General features: G+C 38.8%; 1 protein-coding gene across 2 annotated transcripts in view; it reads right to left on the bottom strand.

Annotated features, from left to right (window-relative positions):
* Positions 1–21,519, bottom strand: part of ARHGEF26 (Rho guanine nucleotide exchange factor 26) — a 128,600-nt gene that overhangs the window by 36,025 nt on the left and 71,056 nt on the right. For both annotated transcript variants that reach the window (XM_045539510.1, XM_045539511.1), the window contains 4 exons: positions 20,141–20,270; positions 17,050–17,124; positions 12,040–12,129; positions 6,426–6,580 (listed from right to left, as the gene is read on the bottom strand). In XM_045539510.1, the coding sequence (XP_045395466.1) occupies positions 6,426–6,580; positions 12,040–12,129; positions 17,050–17,124; positions 20,141–20,270 (450 nt within the window). The remainder of the gene's footprint in view (positions 1–6,425; positions 6,581–12,039; positions 12,130–17,049; positions 17,125–20,140; positions 20,271–21,519) is intronic.

Genomic DNA, 21,519 nt, shown 5'->3' with positions numbered 1-21,519 from the left:
TCCTTGTCAGGTGCTTACTTTCCCAGCCCCCCTCATACTGAAGAGAAGTCTTGTGACCCAAGAATTAACCACGAGGTACAAGAAGTCTTCTGGGACTGTCTGGGAAGGGTTTTTCTCTGCCGATAAAAAGAGAAGCAAAAGCCCCCCTTGGGCAGCCTCTGTTCCTCACCCTCACCTCCCTCCCATGTCTTTGAGTGAAATCATGATGCCTGGACCTGCAGGAGTCATACACACCCATGGGGCTCTATGCATCAGGGCAAAAGTGAGCACAGAGCACAGTGTAGCCAAAGAATGGAAAGGGGGGCAGGGTTCTGGATTGGAAATGGAATGGGGCAAGCTACTGGACGTGGATTGCCCATGCTCAGTCTTCATGCACTGTGAAGGAACTCTTTATTGCTTGAGCCAGCACTGTTATTTGGGAATTCTGTTACCTGCAGCCAAAAGCCTGCCTATATGATCAAACAGTGAATCTCCCAAAGGGGAATAGAGTATTTAGGGTTTCTCAAACTCACTTGACTACTTAGTTTTTGTTTCGTGTGTGTGTGTATGTGTGTGTGTGTGTGTGTGTGTGTGTGTGTGTGTGTGAGAGAGAGAGAGAGAGAGAGAGAGAGAAAGAAAGAATTTAATATTTTTATTGCTTAAACCCTTTTTATGAGTACACTTCTACTGGGAGCCAAAAACATCAGTTGATAAAATAATACAAAACAAAAACAAGCACAAAAAATTTTCTTTATAAGGCACAGTTTTGCAAGTAGTCTTAAAAGTTTTTCAAATTGAAGTTACGTGGCATTTATAGATAAGTATATGGGTCAAATTTCAGAGGATGTCAGAAGCCACATGCTAAACAAACCTCCAGATTTGTTTCTGACAAAATTAAATAATTAAAAACATTTATCTCCCTTTTCATGAAGATGGCACTTAAAGTGAAGAAAGAAGCCCCTGCCCTTCCCAAAGCCTAGCTTTGAAGGTCAAGAAGGCAGTAATGAAAAGTGTCCACAGCCACAAAGAAACGATCCACACATCACTCATCTTCCAGTGGCCAAAGACGCTGTGGCTCTGAAAGCAGCCCAGATATCCTCAAGAGTTCCCCTAGGAGAACAAGCTTGACCGCTATGCCATCACCAAGCTCTCTCTGGCCACTGAGTTGGCCATGAAGACAGAAGACATCAACACACTTGCATTCACTGTGGATGTCAAGGCCAACAACAAGCACCAGACCAAACAGGCTGCAAAGAAGCTCTGTGACATTGATGTGGCCAAGGTCAACACCCTGATCAAGCCCAATGGAGAGAAGGCTTAAGTTCACTGGCTCTTGACTATGATGCATTGGATGTTGCCAACAAAACTGGGATCATCTAAACTGAGTCCAGCTGGCTAATTCTAAATATACTTTTTTAAGTATAAAAAAAGTTTGTGTGTGTGTGTATACACACACACACACATATATAAATACCATAGAATACAAAATAACATATCTTTTAAAAACGAAAGAATTCAAGGAGATTTTAGCAGCAGAGAGCTAATAGGAAAGGGAAGTCTGCCCACTGAATAATGTGTTCATTCAAAATGTGTATACTTGACTGCCTACATGATTGGTTCACATTCAACAAATATTTATTAAACGATCATTATGGGCTAGGTGCCTGGTTACACACTGAGGATACCAAGGTCAACAAGACAGACATGAACATGTAGTTAACATTAAATGTTATGGAAGGAAAATATATGGTTTTATGGGACCACAGAGCAGCAGAAATAAACCTACTCTAGAGAGCTGGATAGTAACTCTCAGTGGATGTGACAATTAAAGGATGAAAGGGACTTTGCTACCAAAGGCCTGAGGTGGGGTAAGGTTAGTAGGGGAGGGAGAGCATTGCAGGCAGAGAGAGGAAAACATGCCAGGCCTTGCTGGCTAGGAAGGTGGGCAGTTCAAGGACCTGCGAAAGGGAGTGGGTGGTATTCAGTGAGGCATTTATGCCAAGTGCCAGGTAAGACCATGGAAGGGCTTTCTGCAAGAGACAAACTCAGTAGATCTGTCTTTTAAAAAGCATACTCTGGCTGGCAAATGTAAAAAGAATTGGGGTGGGGATGGCATGAATCCAGTTAGACATGTCTTACGGGCAGAGTTTGAGGTGGCTGGTACAAGGGTGGTGGCAATGTGAGAGGAGAGAAGACTGGTGACGGACAGGATATGGAGTGCAGGCACACAAAGGGAGAGTCTAGGTAACCGTGCAGGTTTACCGTGGAGCAACCGGGTGGATGAAGGTGCCTTTTACTAAGAAGGGAATAAACCCTGGAAAAGGAACAGGTTTGAAAGAGAAGATCTGGCCATAAAGGTAACATATGAGGCCCCCACACAGAGGTGTTCAAGTCACAAGACCATAATGACATTCAGAAATCTATGAAAAATGGCATGAATTAATGTTTAAAAATGTGTGTTCTAGAACTAGCTTAAGACATGACAGCACACTTCTTAATCATGTGTTTAAGTGAGGTAATGGAGATGGGACAGGGGTGTGTAGTGGGTTGAAATGTATCCTCCAAAAGAGTATAATGAAGTCCTAACCTCCCAGAACCTTGAATGTAACCTTATTTAGAAGTAAGGTCTTTGCACACATAATCAAGTTGAGGTCATACTGGATTAGAGTGGGCCCTAAATCCAATAATCCGATCCTTATATCTTTATAAGGAGAGGGACATTCAGAGACACAGAAAGACAATGGAGAGGTCATATGAAAACACAGGCAGGGACTGGCATTATGCTGACACAAGCCAAGGAATGCCAGGAAGCCACCAGGTGCTGGAGGAGGCAAGGAAGGATTCTTTCTTAGAGCCTTCTAAAGGAGCCCCTGTCAACACCTTGTTTGGACTTCTGGCCTCAAGAACTGTGAGATAGTAAATTCCTGTTGTTTTAAGCCACCCACTTTGTGGTACTTTTGATACAGCAGCTGTAGGAAACTAATACAGGGAAGAAATTTTTGCTTTTAGCTTTAAGCAAAATTGGGAGGGAAGGCCTAAGCTAGATATAAAGGACTAAATGAGAATAATAAGACAATTAACTACCTTACAAAATAAATCTTCTGGGAGTTTGAACCTATTTAGGTATTGGATCCACATTTTGTATTTTAAAACTAAGAACCCATAAGGTTGTACATGTAGGTATGGTTTGTAATTAGGCAATTATAATAAGTTATTATTAGGCACAAATAGATATTATAGTAAGTTATTATTCATCAAACTACGGGTACAACTCGACAACCTATTACTTTTATAATATAACATTACTATTATGACGGTGCCAGGTCTGATAGATTTATACATCTTCACTACTCTGAAGGCAAAGCTGGTTTAGTTTGCCATCACTCTAGTACAGTGGTTCTCAACTGGGAGCTATTTTGCCCCAAAACGGCCAGAGACATTTTTGATTATCACAACCGAAGAGAACTGCTACTGGCAAACAGTGGATAAAGACCAGTGATGCTGCTAAAACATCTGTGTTGCACAGGACAGTCTCCCCCTAACCCTATCAAAGAATCATCAGGCCCATGTCAATAGCACCAAGGTTGAGCAGTCTGCTCTAGTACCCAGGTAACTTCTAGTCAAAGCTTCAAATACCAAAGAGTTCTCACTTTCATTCAGAGTAGTAAAACTAATCATGTATCCTCTTGATATTTGGTAGAGCAAACAGAGTGACTCACAAGCAGCCCAGAGCTATTGAAAACTTTAGACTTTCTTTTAAAGAGCTAGGCACAGTAGTGCATCCCTGTAGTCCCAGCTACTGGGGAGGCTGAGGTGGTGGGGGTCACTTGAGGCCAGGAGTTTGAGGCTATAATGTGCTATGAGTGCATCTGTGACTAACCATTGCACTCCACCCTGGGCAACATGCTGAGATAATGTTTCTGAAAAATTTTAAAAATTAATCTTTCTTTTTAATATTCTAAAAAAGTGAAAATTCCTATCCTTGAAGACAGCCCCATGACCACTAACCAAGCCCAGTTTTGCAGGGACTAGCAGTAATACGAGCTCTGCAAAGCTGAGGGGGGCCACACACCTCAGCAATTGATGGAACATGCTCAGCATAAACCATCTCCCAGTCTGGATTGGAGGAAGAAGAGTAACTATCCTCCAGAGCAGCTTCCCCTAGTAGCTGGGAAGCCTCCCTGAAGCTGAAAACCACTGGAGACCCAGAAGCTAAGCTTCTTAACCGAAGCCTGGAATTAAAATTAGGCAGTGGTTGCTTGGATCAGTCCTAAAGAGCTGGCACAGGTACACTATCCTTTATCTGTGCCTCATAGCCAAGCCTAAATTATTGCCTTGCTTAGAGCTGTTGTATCTCCTTTGCTGCTGCCTCTGGCATGCAAAGCATTTGCAGTTGCCTCCTTAAAGCTACAGTGTAAATATGGCTGTGCATATTGTACATTTTTACCCAAGCCTGCTTATCGAGCTTCTGTGACCTGCTTGTCACCTCACCACTTATTCAGGATGTAAACAAGTTGGGCCTCCAATGCTATTCCTTAAATTAAGAGCACCCTAGAAATATGATAAACTAATTGTTAAGGCAACAAAATCCCAGTTTCGAAAAGGCAAAATTAGGTACTCAGGTTGCCCACTCCATTGGAGCTGTATATCTTGCTCTTTCTTATATAACAACACAAGTTCAAATATACCCAAGTAAATAAATGTGGATAGCTAGGAGAACAACATGAAATATAATGGCAAAACCATCTGTGGAGGGCAAAGTATGCTGCTAAGTAGGATACAATATACATCGTAATTCTAACTTTCAAAAGTCTGTATTTACTGAGTAGTTCTGTGTAAGAACAAGAATAAAAGTTGCATTATACTGGTTTAAATACCCTTAATGTTCTCATCAAGTCACCAAAATAATCATAAAAAACTATTTTTATATCTAAAATTGTCTTGGTACTGTCAATATACATTTTATCATTTAAATCAGAAATTTAGATAAAGTTCTTGGTCCACTGAGACAGAACAAATATTTCAACAGCTGGAAGATGTTAAAAGTTCTGGCATTTGAAGAGACATATATAATTACTCTTCCCTAAAAACAAAACATCTTGAAGAAAGCCAAGGAAACAGGCTATCTCATAGGAAACCAACAAAACATAAAAACACAAAAATTATAATTCTTCTCCAATCTTCATAAAGTCTACTTAGCTACTAGAACACTTAGACTACTTCAGGTAAGAGAACTAGTTCCTCCTAGGAGATATGAAAACACTATTTTCTGAAGTATAAAAAATAATTATCAGCATTTTTATGTATTTATCATCGTCATATTATGGCAGACCATAACAAAGTTTTCATTTCAGCTAGACATCCAAGCAACTGAAATAATTCATATTACGGTCTGATTAAAAGGAGCCAAAATAAAAGCCAAATCTATTTTAATTAATTTGAATTTTCAAGCTACAAAGTCAGCAACTCAGAAATAGCATTTAAACAATATTTCATTTATTTTGTATTTTCATAAGGATTTGTTTCTGTGATTCTCCTCACTGTGCCTACAATGTAGCCCATGAACTACCCTACTCCCATCATGTGCCATTAATTCAGCCCATCATCATTTCCTTCATATGTGGAAATAACCCACCACAGATTTATGTTTTTACTCTAAATTCATATTCTAGGAAAGATGGAACATTTATGTAGGTCTAGCAGGAAGATGTTTTACAATCTTACATGTATTGAGTACATTTAATAAAGAATGCTCCCTAGAGAAAGGCAGAGCTGAAGGTGTGTGCGTGTGTGCATGTGTTTTAAGAGTGGGAACAGTTTGAAAAAAGAAATTCTATAAAGAAAAGGCTTCCACAGTATTCCTCCTGGACATCTCCCTACAGCTGGACATGAATGCACAACCAGAAGTCCAAAGTAAGAAGAACAAACACTCTGCCATTCAACTTCCATTCAGTTGTTTCATTCAGACGGGAGTCTGGCTAACACCTTCCCAGTCACACGGGAACTTCTGGACTAACAATCATTATGGGCAGTTGATTTCAAATTAAGTTATTAAGAGCACTGGAGCTGCTCTCTAGCCTATTATAAACTGGACCAATGTTAATCTGTTACACACTAAGGTTCTATGGCAGAAGTCTGAAAAACGCTAGATGAGAACATAAGAGTGTTGCCTTCCCAGGGATATGAGAATTGAATGATAGAAAGATGCAAAATGCTTAGAACAGTGGATTGCACGCTGTAAAAGCTCAACAGAGGTTGGCTAGAATTATGATGCTGATGATTCAAGTCTTAACTATACAGGTAATTTAAGCACAGATGCAATTACGATTCAATATGTAGGAACTATACGTCCAACATCTCTAGCTTTTAAAGGATGATCACTCTAACAGGCATTTGAATTACAGAACTTTAAAACTGGATGTCTAGCCAGCAACACCAAGACTTACCTCTTCTTCTTGGTGATAATGAGCACGTCGTTAAAGAGAAAGAAGTAGACTTGCTGTTTGGATGTCCTTTTGGAAAAAAGCACAGTGTCTTCCACGTAGGCTGTCAGCTCACCTCTTTTTATCAACCACCGGGAAGAGGAGACTAAAGGAAAAGGCTACAAAAAGAGAAAAACTCAGTGCCCAAAGCCAAATTAAAGTTCTTTTAAGATTACAGAAAGTAAAGTATAAAACTTACATTCAAAAGAATGATATATATTATGGTATGCATCATTATTTTATAGGCATATATTAACAACACTGAAATAAACTAGAGAAGTATAGCATATTCTCCAAGAAAAAATGAAAAAAAAAAAACAATTTATCTTCCAATGTAAAACAATATTAACTTGTCAATATGAAACTAAAACTCAATGAGAAATTGTTATTGGTTCAATCAAAAATTATGGCCCTTCTATTAACTCTCAACTGAAAAAGAAGATTGAAGTAAGGAATCACTTAAAATTGAGAAGCCTAATAATGAAATCTATCAGTATGAACTGCACTTATTTTAAATATCTCAAATCAGAATCTAAACATACAGAAAAACATAGATAACTACAAGATAACTAACAACAGACAAATAATAATGTCTGCATTTACATTATGAACTAAAAAGCCTTTTTCAAGAGGGAAAAAACCCCACAAACTTATGTTTTGTCTACTGATTGTCCACTTAACCATATTCTTGAGAACACCTGTTGTTAAGTTTATGGTAGTTTTTCCCATGGAAGTTCATCCCTGAAAACATCATGCCACTTTTTGGCTGTCAAAGTAAAGTTTTTCCTCAATAATCCATCACAAACCTATAGAAAAGGCAGTATCTCAGGAATTGCATTGTCTTTTTTTCTTTATTCAGTCTTGTACAAGCCAACTGGAAAACTCTCAAAACCACAGAATAATCCTTACCCTTGAGAGCTCTTTTTTTTTTTAAGTTACCAAAAATGTTTACTGCCCCAAATCTGGTTTAACAGCCTATACTCATAAAATAAGCAAAGAGCATCAAATGTCATCCTTTTCAGGAAGTAATGATTAAAAATAGCTAAAGGAAATTGAAGATATTTGAGAGGAAGAGAGAAGGCTAAGAAAGGATTTCATACTTTTTAAAACTACATCAAGGGCTTTCATAAGAAGGTTGCTCATTAGTTAGATACTACTTTCCTGAAGGTTTAAAAACGAAGATAGAAGATTATGGCTGACCCCAAGCTTTTCAAAACTGCCTATTAAGGGAGTTCATGAAGTTTCCAGCTCCAAAAATCTCAAATCAGACAATTAACCACCAGGGACAGCTGAGACCTTAAAGGTCAACAGACAGAGAGATTGCTTAAATAACTCTGGAGAACCAGTCCGCACACACAAGAGGTCACCACAAACGCTCCTGTGTCAGGCTGGGTCCTGCTGGAGGGCTGTAATTACAGGAAACTCAGGGCTATCGTGCCTTTGTGTGTAACCCTGCAAGATGAACCAAGGACAGTATTATGGTTAAGTTCCAGTGTACGTGCTGCCCTCTGACTGTTCTTAGTTTAGGGGATGGGGAAAGAAAGGGTTTTCAATTGTTTTATTATTTTAAAAGCACATTGATTTTTATGGACTCCTCACATACCACTAGGCAAAACTAAATTTCTACCTACACCTGGAATTGACAGTGGCTTTCGATATTGTCTATGCTTCTTTTGAAAACAAAAATCTGATATTGTAAGTGGTTTATGTTTCAAAGTTATTAGATGACTGAACTCATTCAGATAAGTTTTCTTAAAGAGACTATTAAAATGACCAAAATAAAAGAAATCAAAACCACCCAAAGTAAGCATGAGTGAATTCCTCTAGTAAGGAAGCTCTGAAACTAGAACCCAGGTGCAAAACTAGAAAAGAAACTCACAAACAAGGCCTAAACAGTACTGAAGCAATGCCTGTAGAGAAGAGACTTTTCATTCTTTTTTGTGTCACTCAGCATCCTAGAAAACCTGCCTCAGCATAAGATATAACTAATTTTATGGGGGAGCAAGAAAAGGAAAAGCTTCTGAAGAGCAAATACTTTTTTTTTAAATTGAGATAAAATTTACATAACATAAAATTCACCATTTCACCACTTCAAAGGGTACATAAAATTCAATGGCTTTTAGTACATTCACAATGTCATGTAATGATCGCCACTATCGAATTCCAGAACATTTTCATTACCTCAAAAAGAAACCCCATATGCATTATTCCCCATACGCAGTCACTCCCACTCCTCCTTTCCCAAGCACGTGGCAACCACTAATCTAACTCTGATCTGGCCTACATCGACATTTCATATAAATGGAATCACACAACATGTGACCTTTGAATCAGGTTTCTTTCACTTAGTGTAATGTCTCCAAGCTTCATCCATGTTGTAACATGTGTCAGAACTTCATTCCTTTTCATAGCTGAATAATACTTCGGTGTATGGATATGCCATATTTTATTTATCAATTCATCAGTTGATTTGGGTTATTTCTACTTTTTTGGCTATTATGAATAATGTTGCCATGAAGATTCATGTACGAGTTTTTGTTTGAATACCTCTTTTCAGTTCTCTCAGGTGTGGAACTGGTGGGTCATTTCGGAATCCTGTCTAACTTTTTGAGAAACCACGAGACTGTCTTCAACATAAAGATTTTTTAACACATTAGAGTTATTTATTTTGTCTGTTATTTCTTGGACTTCTATTCATTAGCAAGGCCCCCAAACAGCAACCAGCAAATCCTCCTACCAACCAACACACCAGCACCCTACTCAATCACAATTTACAGCTTGTGGGGTAGGCTGAGAACACTCAATTTTTCCATGTGCATATTTTCAAGGTCAAACTTTCTATCACAAGACAAAAAATAATTCTTCCCCACTCTATAGAGGCAACTTTAGAAAAAGCTGTGATCTAGAGGGAAAAGACTCTGGATTGGAGGCACCAACTAATCTCTGGTCTTTGATCATCTTGGTTTGGCGACCAGCTTTTTCTCTACAACCATCACTTCTTTCCTCCCATCTCAGAGGATGAGCTCTCCTGCCTCAACACCTTCTTGCAACTCTAAGACCTTATTTCCTTGATTTCCCCCCTCTCATTAGTATTGTCTCCCTCCTGGCTCCCTTTCTGCAACCTACAGGATATCCTGAAGACTGTTCACTAAAATGGTCCCTCGACTTTGTGCCTCCTCTAGTTATTATCACTGGCCTGTCCTCTTTATAGTCAAGGTTCCTGAATGAAATCATCCAGTTTAAACTGTTTCACATCCCATTCACTCTGCAACGTGCCCACTATGCCCATGAAACTATTCCCCCACAGCTTCTCAATAATCTTTACTGCTTGCTTATTATGAATCAGGTCTGTTTCAAGTCCTTTACATCTCTTAAATAATTTAGTCTTCACAAGAACTCCATGAAGCAAAGTACTATTATCAGACTCACTTTATGGTTCAGAAAACCAAGACTTGAAAAGGTCAGTAATACCCAAGGTTGTACTGTTAGTATACCAGTAAGTGGTGCCGCTACTACCGCGACTCAGGCAGGCCGGCTCCAGAGCCCGTGCTCTTACTCTACACTGGCTTCCCAGTGCCAGGCCAGGCATGCTTTCCACCCTCTCTCATATTACCACAGTTCAGTACATGTCACTCTTGTACAAACTTGCAAATTTAAAAATGAAAAATGTGTGTTTATGCATACGCACACCCCCCACACACGTAAATTTTATTTCCCTCCAAATTAGAAAAAAGATCCACATTATTATACTGTCATTGTTAAGAATGTGGACTCTGAAGTCAGACAAAGATTTGAATCTAGACTTCACTACATCTTGGTGTATGACCTTGGGTAAATTATTTAATCTCTCTAAGCTTCAGATTCTTCATCTATAAAGTGAGGGTAATAACATTAAATAGAATACTTCATGGGGTTCTTGTGAGAATGAAATGAGACTACACGAAAACACCACATAGTAAATAACTCAACCAGTATTCTCAGAAGCTGTATAAGTAGCAGCTACAGTTGTACCATAAACCAAATATGGCCAAAATTGAACTTATTGCCTTTCCCCCAACTTGTTCCTCCAAGTGATGGTGTGATTCCTCCCAGCAGCCAGACAAGGCCCGGGGACATCATCGCCACTGGCCTGCCCCCGGCACCCCGTGTGAGAGTCTCTCCAAGTCCGCTGCCCGTCTCCTCACTGGCTTTCTGTCTTGGTCTTATTGCTTCCCAGCTCAACCTCCACACAGCTGCCACAAAAAAATTTTTTAAATAATAAATTCTATATTGTAGTGGTGGCAGAGGAGGGTGTTAAAAAAAAAGCAAGTACTATAAAAAAGTATTAAGTGAAAAGTCTCCTTCCCACACTATCCCTCATCCACCCAGTTCTACCCACTAACCACTGCCCCACCTACCCCACCGCCACAGGGAATGACTGATAACTAATTTCTTCTGTAACTTTCCAGAGATTTCTTATGCAAAAGCAAATTTTGCATTTGGCAATTTCTGTATGAGGACATTATGACTATGTAAAGTGAGAGAGGGTGTGTGTGTGTATGTGTGTGTGTTGTTTTTAGCAAGTACACATCATCTTCTGTTTCATGGATCGAGTTTCTGCATCTAAACTATTTCAGTCAGGGTGTTATGGTAGAAGAGTCTACACTGACCTGCAAGTCAGAACGCCTGGACCCTAGTCCTGATTTTACCACCGCTAGCCAAGTGAATCTGCCAACAATTATTTTCTGGGCTTCTTTTCCTCATTTATAAAATGAACGGGTGTAGCTACGCTATGTCTATGGTCCTCGAACTATATGACATGGCAGAGAATCTGCTCTCAATAGAATACCACGAAATGCTACTCACTATAATTCTACTGCCTGAATTAGAAACACTTTCACTAGGGAAAAATATGACCAGTCATGTAAAATTGCTTAATTAAATTTATGTGTTATAAAACTAAATAGAATCACAATCACAAGCACTCACATCCATTAAGAACTAAGCTGTGAGGCAACAAAGGACTAGCCATGACCTAGATTTGCCATTAACTGTCATTTTCTTCTTCTTTGTTCATCTTGCCATCTGCTCAAGAGCAGTATTAAACAAGGAGTAACAAGCAGCGCATATTCAAAAAAGAGTCATAGGAGAAAAATAAACTTGAAAAGAACTGTCCATTAATGATCTGCTTTGCAAACGGGAAAAGGAGTCCTTATTTGATTTAGGAGAACACCCTGGTTCAGCTCATGGGATACTATTGTTTTTTAGGACATTTTGAGAATATTGAAGAACTCTCCTTTCAATTCTAAAATTCTATTATTTTAACTACACTTTCTCCCACATTTGGTGTCTTCCTGAAAAAAAAGTATGTGCTTTTTAGATAATAACTAACTTCACAATGTGGAGAAAGGTCATTTTGTCTGGTGCAAGCAAGAGCAGAATTGCCCAAAGCATCTGCTACTCCTTCTGCCAGTCTCTCTCTAACCAATTTACGATCCTTCTTTGAAAAGCAAACTCCTATCCACTTTGTTGCCCTCAATTATCTCTATTTAGATAAGACTTAAGCAAAAGCAACTAATAAACACAGGTAAGAGAATACCTTAATTTTAAATTCCAGCTGGGAATTAATTGTGTACATCATCTCGGTCCTTTCCATCTTCCGGGCTCCTTCATTGCACAGTCGAACCAACTGGGAACAGAATAGTAAGGAGAGTTAAAGGTCAAGGAGAGGTACCTCACTTTCAGAAGCAGATTTCCCTCCCAGGAAATAATTAGCACTTGGGAAGCCCCGGAGACTCATAAATGCTCTGTATACACACTCTTTTTGCTGGAAATAATGATATTGTTTTCCCAGAATCTACAAAACCCTATCAGTAACCTTCACAAATGAAAAAGAAGATTAATTCTCGAGCTGGCTATATTAGTGATTTCAGTTCCCATATAACACTAGGAGACTGGGGGAATAACTCTTGATATTCGTGACTTAGGCTCAAGAGAGAGAAAGAAATGCTGCCTTACAGAGAAAACAGGTCCCTGGGACTCCATCTCTTCACATGATAGCCTTTTGTATACTTTTAGTATAAAGGTAGAGCAATTCACTTGCCCAATACATCTTTGCCAGCCTTTCCTGAAAGTACCGGTATGAAATCAAGTGAACAGGAGATTCCTGAAGGAACAGAGTAGTCTACTGTAACTGGGATGTGAAATTCTTGAAAAAAATTAAGTAACATTTCTGGTTTAATTCAACAACCAATTACTACTACCTTCCTATTTTCTCTTCTGTGCAAATTCTTTCTTTTCAATGTCTCAGTAACAACCAAGCAAAATTTGTCAAAATCTCTCTTATGTCCAGGGTTAGAACTTCTCTAGTAGCTTTTCCTAAAGGCCCTCTCCTCCCCTACTTCTCCTCTCAGGGGGCAGCACAGGATTTGCAGTCCTGGAGGAGAGATCTTCCTGAGCAGTAGGAGGACCTCAGGAAACTTCCCCTCCTTTGCCTCATAGATCAATTATTCCAAAAGCGGTAACAGCAAACATTCACCAATCCGTTATTATGTGCCAGGCACTACAGCAAACACTTGAATGCATTTTCTCAGGTAAGCCCCTCAACCACCCCATGATAAATGTATTTATGTGCTGTCATCATTTGCATTGAACTGATCAGGAAACTGTAATTCAGAGATTCAGTAACTTATATGAGGTCACACAGCTGGTAAGTGGTCAGGCTGTTTTTTCTCTTAGTGTTCTCCAAAGTGGGTCTGCAAGGGCCGGGCATGGTGGCTCCCGCCTATAATCCTAGCACTCTGGGATGCCGAGGCAGGAGGATGATTTGAGGTCAGGAGTTCGAGACCAACCTAAGCAAGAGCAAGACCTTGTATCTACTAAAAATAGAAAGAAATTATATGGACAACTAAAAATATATATATAGAAAAATTAGCCGGGCATGGTGGCACATGCCTGTAGTCCCAGCTATTTGGGAGGCTGAGGCAGGAGGATTGCTTGAGCCCAGGAGTTTGAGGTTGCTGTCAGCTAGGCTGACGCCATGGCACTCTAGCCTGGGCAACAGAGTGAGACTCTGTCTCAAAAATAAATAAATAAATAAAATAAAAATAAATAAATAAAAAGTAAAAACAAAGTGGGTCTGCAGACCACTGATGGGAGAAGAGATGAATACAAGTGGCTCCCAGATATATTTATTTTTAATATAAAGATGTATGTGAGAATCATAAACAACTAGCTCATAAAGCCCATGATTTTGTATTAATAATTATTATTAGCAAGGACGAGAATAAGTAACACAGTGAGTCAATTTAAAGTGGATTAAAAGAAACAGTACTTAAGAGTAAAGTGGTACAAAGACATCCTAAACTCAAACGGGGGGTATATAGCAGCAGACATTTAGGAAGATTCTGATGCTATCACTATCTTTGCTCCTCTGTGCCTGGCTATACAGTGAGTGTCTTCAGTCACTCGTATGCCTTCTTTGGCTTCCTCTCAGCTAGATATTGCTATCAGTAGCTAACCACACCCACATTTTTCTAATCTTAAAATAAATAAATAAACAAAGACCCTCCCTCCCCTCCCTTTCAGCTACAGCTCTTTCTCTTCCCACTCCCGCCAGATTCTTGGAACAGCCGGCTACCACCCCTGGCCGGCTGCACACTCACACCTCCCTCATTCCTCAACACGGTCCACTCTGGTTTCCACACTCACTACCTGAGGGCAAACCCAACGAACACAGCCATCGCGTCACTTTATCTTCCAGGAGCACTCAGCAGGGTTGACCATCAAATTATCTGCCTTTTGCCAGGCCATTATGGTTTTCCTTCTTCTTCTTCTCTCATACGTTTTATTTTGTTTTATTTTTTTAAGTATCCTTTGCCGGCTCCTTTTCCCTAAATAAGACCAGGAATGTTGGCGTTCCTCAGGGTTGTGTCTCAGACTCCTTGCTCTGCTCATTCTACATACTTTCCCTAGGTAATCCCATCCACTCTCCAGCTTCAGGTATCATCCCTATGCTGATGGTTCCCAAACCCCATTTCTAATTCAGGTCTCCCTTTAGAGCTCTGTTTATTCAGCCAGCTTGGATGTCCTGTAGGAATCTCAATTACAACACGTCCAAACTGAAACTCATCAGCTTCTCACTATGTTCCTATAGTAGATAAAGAAGAGGATCCCCCTCATTGCCCAAGCCAGAGACTATATTCCTTGCCTTCTGTCCCCAAATGTGCTTACCCAATCTATCCCTGAGCCCAATATATAGGTGGACTTCCCTCCACCTTACCATCATCACGTCAGTAGAGGCCCCTGACAACTCTTGCCTAATCACCTATAACTGGCCTCATAACTAGTCTCATCCCATTGTCATCTTCATAACAAACAAATTTACACCTTCCACGTCATCTTAGGATAAGACCCCCAATTCCCTAATGTGTGTAACGGGGCCCCACACAACTGGTTCCTCACTACTTGCTCTCACTCTCTTACACTGGGTTCTAGTCACAAGAAGAACATCCGGTTCTTCAAATTCGCCAGTGCTTTCTTGCCTTTGAGTCTCTACACACACCTGAGACACGCTCTTTCCCCCAATCCCTAGCTTACAGCCACTATCGCATTACGTCTCTGCTTAGACACCATTCGGCACTTCCCTACCATGTTGCCAGCCACCACTGGTTGTAATCCAATTTACAATAGCTACATATAAAATAAAATACGTAGGAATAAGCTTAACCAAAGAAGTGAAAGATCTCTATAATGAAAACAATTTCATGAAAGAAATTGAAGAGGACACCAAAAAATGGAAAGATATTCCATGCTCATGGATTGGAAAAAATCAATACTGTTAAAATGTCCATACTACCAATCTTCAAGTCAATGTAATCCCCATCAAAATACCAATGACATTCATCACAGAAATAGGAAAAAAAAAAACCTAAAATTTATGTGGAACACACAAAAAACCAGAATAGCCAAAGCCATACTAAGCAAAAAGAACAAAACTGGAAGAATCATATTACCTGACTTCAAATTATACTACCGGGCTATAGCAACCAAAACAGCATGGTACTGACATAAAAACAGACACACAGGCCAATGAAAGATAATACACAACCAGAAATAAATCCACACTTCTAAAGTGAACTCATCTTTGACAAAGGTGCCAAGAACATACAGTAAGGAAAGGACAGTTTCTTCAATAAATGGTGCCAGGAAAACTGGATATCCATATGCAAAAGAATGAAACTAGACCCTTATGATCACCATATACAAAAATCAAATCCAAATGGATTAAAGACTTAAATCTAAGACCTGAAACTATGAAAATTACTAAAGAAAACATTGAGGAAACACTTCAGGACATTGGTTTGGGCAATGATTTCTTGAGTAATATCCCCAAAACATGGGCAACTAAAGCAAAATTGGACAAATGGGATCACATCAAGCTAAAAAAACTCCTGCAGTGCAAAGGGAACAATTAACAAAATGAAGAAACAATGCCAGAGTGGGGAAAAATATTTATAAACTACCCATTTGATGATGGATTAATAACTAGAATATAAAAGGAGCTCCAACAACTCAATAGGAAAAAAATCAAATAATCTGATTAAAAAATGGGCAAAAGATCTGAATAGACATTTCTCAAAACAAGACATACAAATGGCCAACAGGTATATGAAAAAATGCTCAACATCATTAATCATCAAAGAAATGCAAATCAAAACTATAATGACATATCATCTCACCCCAGTTTAAATGGCTTTTATCAAAGACAGGCAACAACAAATGCTGGCAAGGATGTGTAGAAAGGAGAACCCTCATACACTGTTGGTGGGAATGTAAATTAGTGCAACCACTATGGAGAACAGTGTGGAGGGTCCTCATAAAACTAAAATTAGAACTACCATATGACCCAGAAATCCCACTCCTAGGTATATATCGAAAGGAGGGGAAATCAATACATCAGAAAGATATCTGCACTTCCATGTTTACTGCAGCACTATTCACAATAGCCAAGATTTGGCATCAACCTAAGTGTCCGTCAATAGATGAATGGATAAAGAAATTGTGGTATACATACATGATAGAATATTATATAGCCAAAAAAAGAATGAAATGCTGGCATTTGCAACAAGAAGTGTGGAACTGGAGAACATTATGTTAAGTGAAATAAGCCAAGCACAGGAAGATAAATCTTTCATGTTGTCACTCATATGTGGAAGCTAAATATTAAAACAATTGATCTCCTGGAGACAGAGAGTAGAATGACGGTTACCAGAGTCTGGGAAGGGTAGTGGGGAGGGGTGGTCAATGGGTGTAAAATAAACAAATAAAATTACAAATAAATAAATATTTACTGAACGAGAAATGAATAAATAGCTACTTAGACATCAAATGAAAATGAGATGCATTTAGGCTCTTAAAGCAAACCTGTCTGAAACAGTGAAAAGATCAATTTCATTTTAGTACAACACATATTATTTTATTTTTCACTACATAAAGAATGCTGTGCAAATGGCTGTGAGAATCTACCAGTTTACAGTATCAAGCCAACACACGCTGTCTTTTGAGGTATCTGAATGGTTTGCTGTCTGAGGAGCTACCCAGCAGTTACCTTGCTCACTTCTTTTAAGGCCCTTTTGCAGACATCATACTTTGGAGAGTCCTTAGGTGTTTTTTGACATATAGTCTGTAATGAATTAAAAGTGCACAAAATCAATGGATTTATTTCACTAAGTAAAATAAAACCAACGACCACCCATATCCTCTTACAGCAAATTTAACAGTGCTGAACACAATATCATGGATGAGTATGAGAACAATATTAAAACCAATTAAAAATTAGGAAATAATCTTTAAACACACAGTCCAAGTAAATCCACAGGGAATGGTTAATAAGAAAATAGAACTCAGAGGCAGGTAAGCTGGTTTCAGATGCCAGGTCTCCCCCTTACGAGTTATTTGACCTTGAGCAAATCACCAACCCCATTTTTGTAAGTTTCCCCATCTGTAAAATCAGGGCAATGCCAACTATATCACAAAGTTGTTGCAAGGGTTAAATGATAATTTATGTAAAGTTCTTTATGAGTGCCTGGCATACAGTAGGCCCTCAATAAATAAGAGTTACTTTAATTATCACCATCATAATGGTTATTATTAGAGGTGATTGTGTTTGTAGATGATGCAATGTGAAGAAAAAGAGCAAGGAAAAAAAGGCTTGTAGGTTTTTCTCTTGATATATGTATACTAAGAAATTTCATTTGTGATGGTAAAATGAAGTTCAAAGAGGTAAACTGAATTACATATAACTTTTGAAACTATACACATTCAAAGCTTAGGGAACCATTTTAGTTGTTAAAAGTATCATTTCAGGCCAGGTGTGGTGGCTCACACCTGTAATCCCAGCACTTTGGGAGGTTGGAGGATCCCTTGAGTCCAGGAGTTCAAAGCTTCGATGAGCTATGATTGCGCCACTGCACTCCAGCCCAGGTGACTCTGTCCCTCCCCTCTCAAAAAAAAAAAAAAAAAAAAGTGTTCATTTCAATTAACAAGTTTAAATTTCCAAATGAAGTAAAACTGAAGAAACAACATTTTAAGTACATTCAGAGTCTGCCAGGTGGTCAGATTCTTACATAAGAAAAATGGATTAGGGCAATAGGCAACAGGCAGAGGAGGAAAGTAGGTTGGCAGCTGGCAAGCCACGGGTACTTTACATGTGGATGAGCACCAGGCCTATAAACCTGAAAGTCGGCGTCAGGATTGTTACTATGTGATAGGTGAGACGCACAGAGTGCACCATCTGCAGGCTTATATTAATGGTTTTTATATTTTTTTTTTTACTATAACCATAAGAAATACATTTACCCTGCAACCAGTACACATGCACACATAAATGAAACAAAGTTTTTTATGAAACAATATTTAACCACATTATAAGCCATGTACATGTGTTCTACTTTATTTCATTTTTTAAAACATTGTTCATGATTCAAAAATCAATTTCATAACCCACAAATGGGTATGAAAGCAATATGAAAAATATTGGTTTATACTCCTGAGACCAGAAATCCTTAGTATTTTGCGCATACGTGAATTTTCCAGAAAGAAAAGCTACAGTTCTACTCAGAATCTCAAAGGGGTCTGTGACCCAATAAAGTTTAGAGCCTACTGGATAATCATGGCATGAATTTCCAACATTGTACAACATGGTGTGTTAGATTTTGGAGTCACATTCTATTCAGGCAATTTTCTCAAAATTTAACAGAGAGAGGATACAAAAGGCTGGGAGATCACAGCATATACAGAATCTAAGGACACACAGCTAAAAACCATTTTCAGAAGAAAAAGAACCTTGAAAATTCAAAAATCTAAGACTATGACAAATTTTATGCTTAGCACCCATTTCTCATTTTAAAAAATAGTAATGTTTGAAATAATATTTCCTTATATGGACCAAAGTTTTCTTTTTAAACAAAATTTGGTTCTGATAACCTAGCTACATTCTATCCTTAGACATGATAAATATTAATCTCAGAAAAAAGGAGTTGGAGCTAAATTTTCAAAATCGGAAGCTTCCCGATATTTATCCATGAGAAAAGTTTCTAAATTACAGGCACTGGGTGGGGAAGGTGTAAAGGCAGTAGACTGAGGTGGACTTGGAGAGCAGCAAGATGCTGGGAATTCTGAAATGACTAACAAAGCCTCCAGACTGCAGCAGTCAACTAAGTGCCCATGATCACACGCTTTTTATACATTTCAAAATTTCAGTGATAATTTAGAATAACTCTTAGAATTTACAATGGGATATAGGATATGGAATTTACTTTGTAACCTTAATCATACTTTTTGTTCTATTTTTATCCTGTGTTTTGATTTATAAAATCAAGAATGTAAAAACTGATATAGTGATATTATGATCCAATTTTAAAGTAGAATTATGATGAAATATTCTAATTGGATCAAAAACACACTCTGTGGTCTACTGGCAGGATGGGACCTGTGTCAGGCCACCCAGGTTTCCTCTCATTGCTGCATCTGCAGTTCCGGCGCAGCCAGCGGCAGATGCTCCCGCCCACGGCCTACCTGTCCTCCCAGTTGCACTTCATACCAGGCAGTCTCTACTCACTTCTCCCAGCCGTGTCTTGCCAAGACTCAAAGTCAAACATTTGTTTTCTTTGTGAATGTTGCCTAACACAAGAAGGATGCTGGGCTTTTCTCACCCACTTTGCACAATGCATAATATAGGCAAAGTTATGCCTTGTCATGCTGGAAAGAGTCTCATTCCTGGGTGAAAGGGAAGCCCCAGAGCATCCTGGAACATTACAGATGAAGGGATCTTAGTGATTCACCTGAGGAAACTTAGGCCCAAAGAGATTAAGTGAGTTGCCCAAGGTCACATGCCCAGTGACTCAGCCAGAAATGGAAGCCAGGTTTCTTGACTTTGAGAAATCACTGTTCTTCCTACCTCAAAAAATGGTAAGTGGGTGATGTAATCTAATTTCTTCAGAATGACCATATAATCTTAAATGAAAGATAATTTCCAGAGATATCAGACACAGGTGAAACTTTCCAACCAAATAGCACCTTCTCACATAATGGAGGAATTTTATAGCAGGTATACACATTAGTTTAAGTGGAATAAGAATAATTTCTGTAATCAAATTTAGAGCAGCACAGATATGCACAGAGGGAAAAGCATGTCTTACATCCATCAGCAATGGCAGGCGTGTCACCCTCTGCATGGGGAGAATGAGGAAGGAGATCATGGGTAAGTTCCTACAGTCTTCATGTGACTCGATCCTTGATAATACTTCTTTAAAGGAGGGGTTGGTGGCTCTGAGAAAAAACAAAGAAAAAGGAAACATCAAAATATATCATCCTCAAGTTAAGAAGTAAAAATGGATTACAAAATACTGTGAAAAATTCATATATTATCAACAATGTTTAAATGAATATACGAAAACATAAACATAATTACATAAGCAAACATGAATGGCTTATCTTCCTTTCATACTCAAGGCTGAATATGAGATGTGAGTTTCACATAAAAATAATAACAAGATAAAAATGTATAAGCTAGAATTTTATGGAAATGGAAAGTGAACAATGGTGAACATGTCATTTACAAATTAGTACACAAATCTCGTATCTGATCATCTATAAACACATCCATTAATAAGACAGTGAATAGTATGTTTTAAATCACTCCTCTAGCCATAGACAATGCTCTAAGAAATTACCAGTTAGGCTGGACTTATTATTGGGAGGCATTTGGCCTTTTTCAGAGATCATCTTTCCAAGACAGAAAACCCTTCTTTTGACCACATCAGCCAGAATATTTCTCTCCCTCTCCTATTGACATAGGAACAGTGATAATACTGCCCCAAGGTTTTTAATGGACCCTAGCAAGATACTGTGACATATATTATTGCATGTGGAACGACCCACATAACTTTTAAGGAAAGCCAGGTTGGGACTCCAGTAAGAGACTGATAAAGTTCCCTAATATGCGAAGTCTTCCTACTCTCAATCTGATCCTCTTGTCCCCCACCTCTCACTCTCTCACCAAACTTCCCCCTGCGGAGCTCTGCAGAGGCCCACTGCCACTTTCCAAGGGGGTTTCAAGAGGCAAGAGAGGTCAGGGGGTGGAAATGGATGGTGTATTCCGTTGGCCTGGGGAAAAAACAGCCAGGAAGCAGGAAAGTGGCAATAGTGAGCTTTTTTTTAAAAAATGTTTTCTGAAAATTAAATGATTTGGTTCAAGGCTGCTAAAAAAATGGGGAAATACCCAGAATAGCAAATTAAAATAAATTACACAGAAATGTTTTATTTTCATTTTTCTCAAATTGAGAAGTTTTAAGTTTCTTTTCCCTGATAGCTTTGAATAGATTTTTAGTAAGTTAAAAAAAAAAAAAAATCAAACTCTAAACTGGTTGTATATCTAAATCACTCAGGTCCCAGGTCCCCTGCCCTACCTCCCAAAAGTTCTGATTAAATAGTCTGAGATGCACTCTGGGTACTGTTTATCGGCTCATTTTCAAAGATTTCCAGGCGTTTCTAACATGCAGCTGAAAATGAAAGTCAC

This window comes from Lemur catta, chromosome 1, assembly GCF_020740605.2.
Source record: "Lemur catta isolate mLemCat1 chromosome 1, mLemCat1.pri, whole genome shotgun sequence".
NCBI classification, from domain to species: Eukaryota; Metazoa; Chordata; class Mammalia; order Primates; family Lemuridae; genus Lemur; species Lemur catta.
Note: the sequence above shows the minus strand (reverse complement) of the source record. Positions and strands in the feature narration are given on the sequence as shown.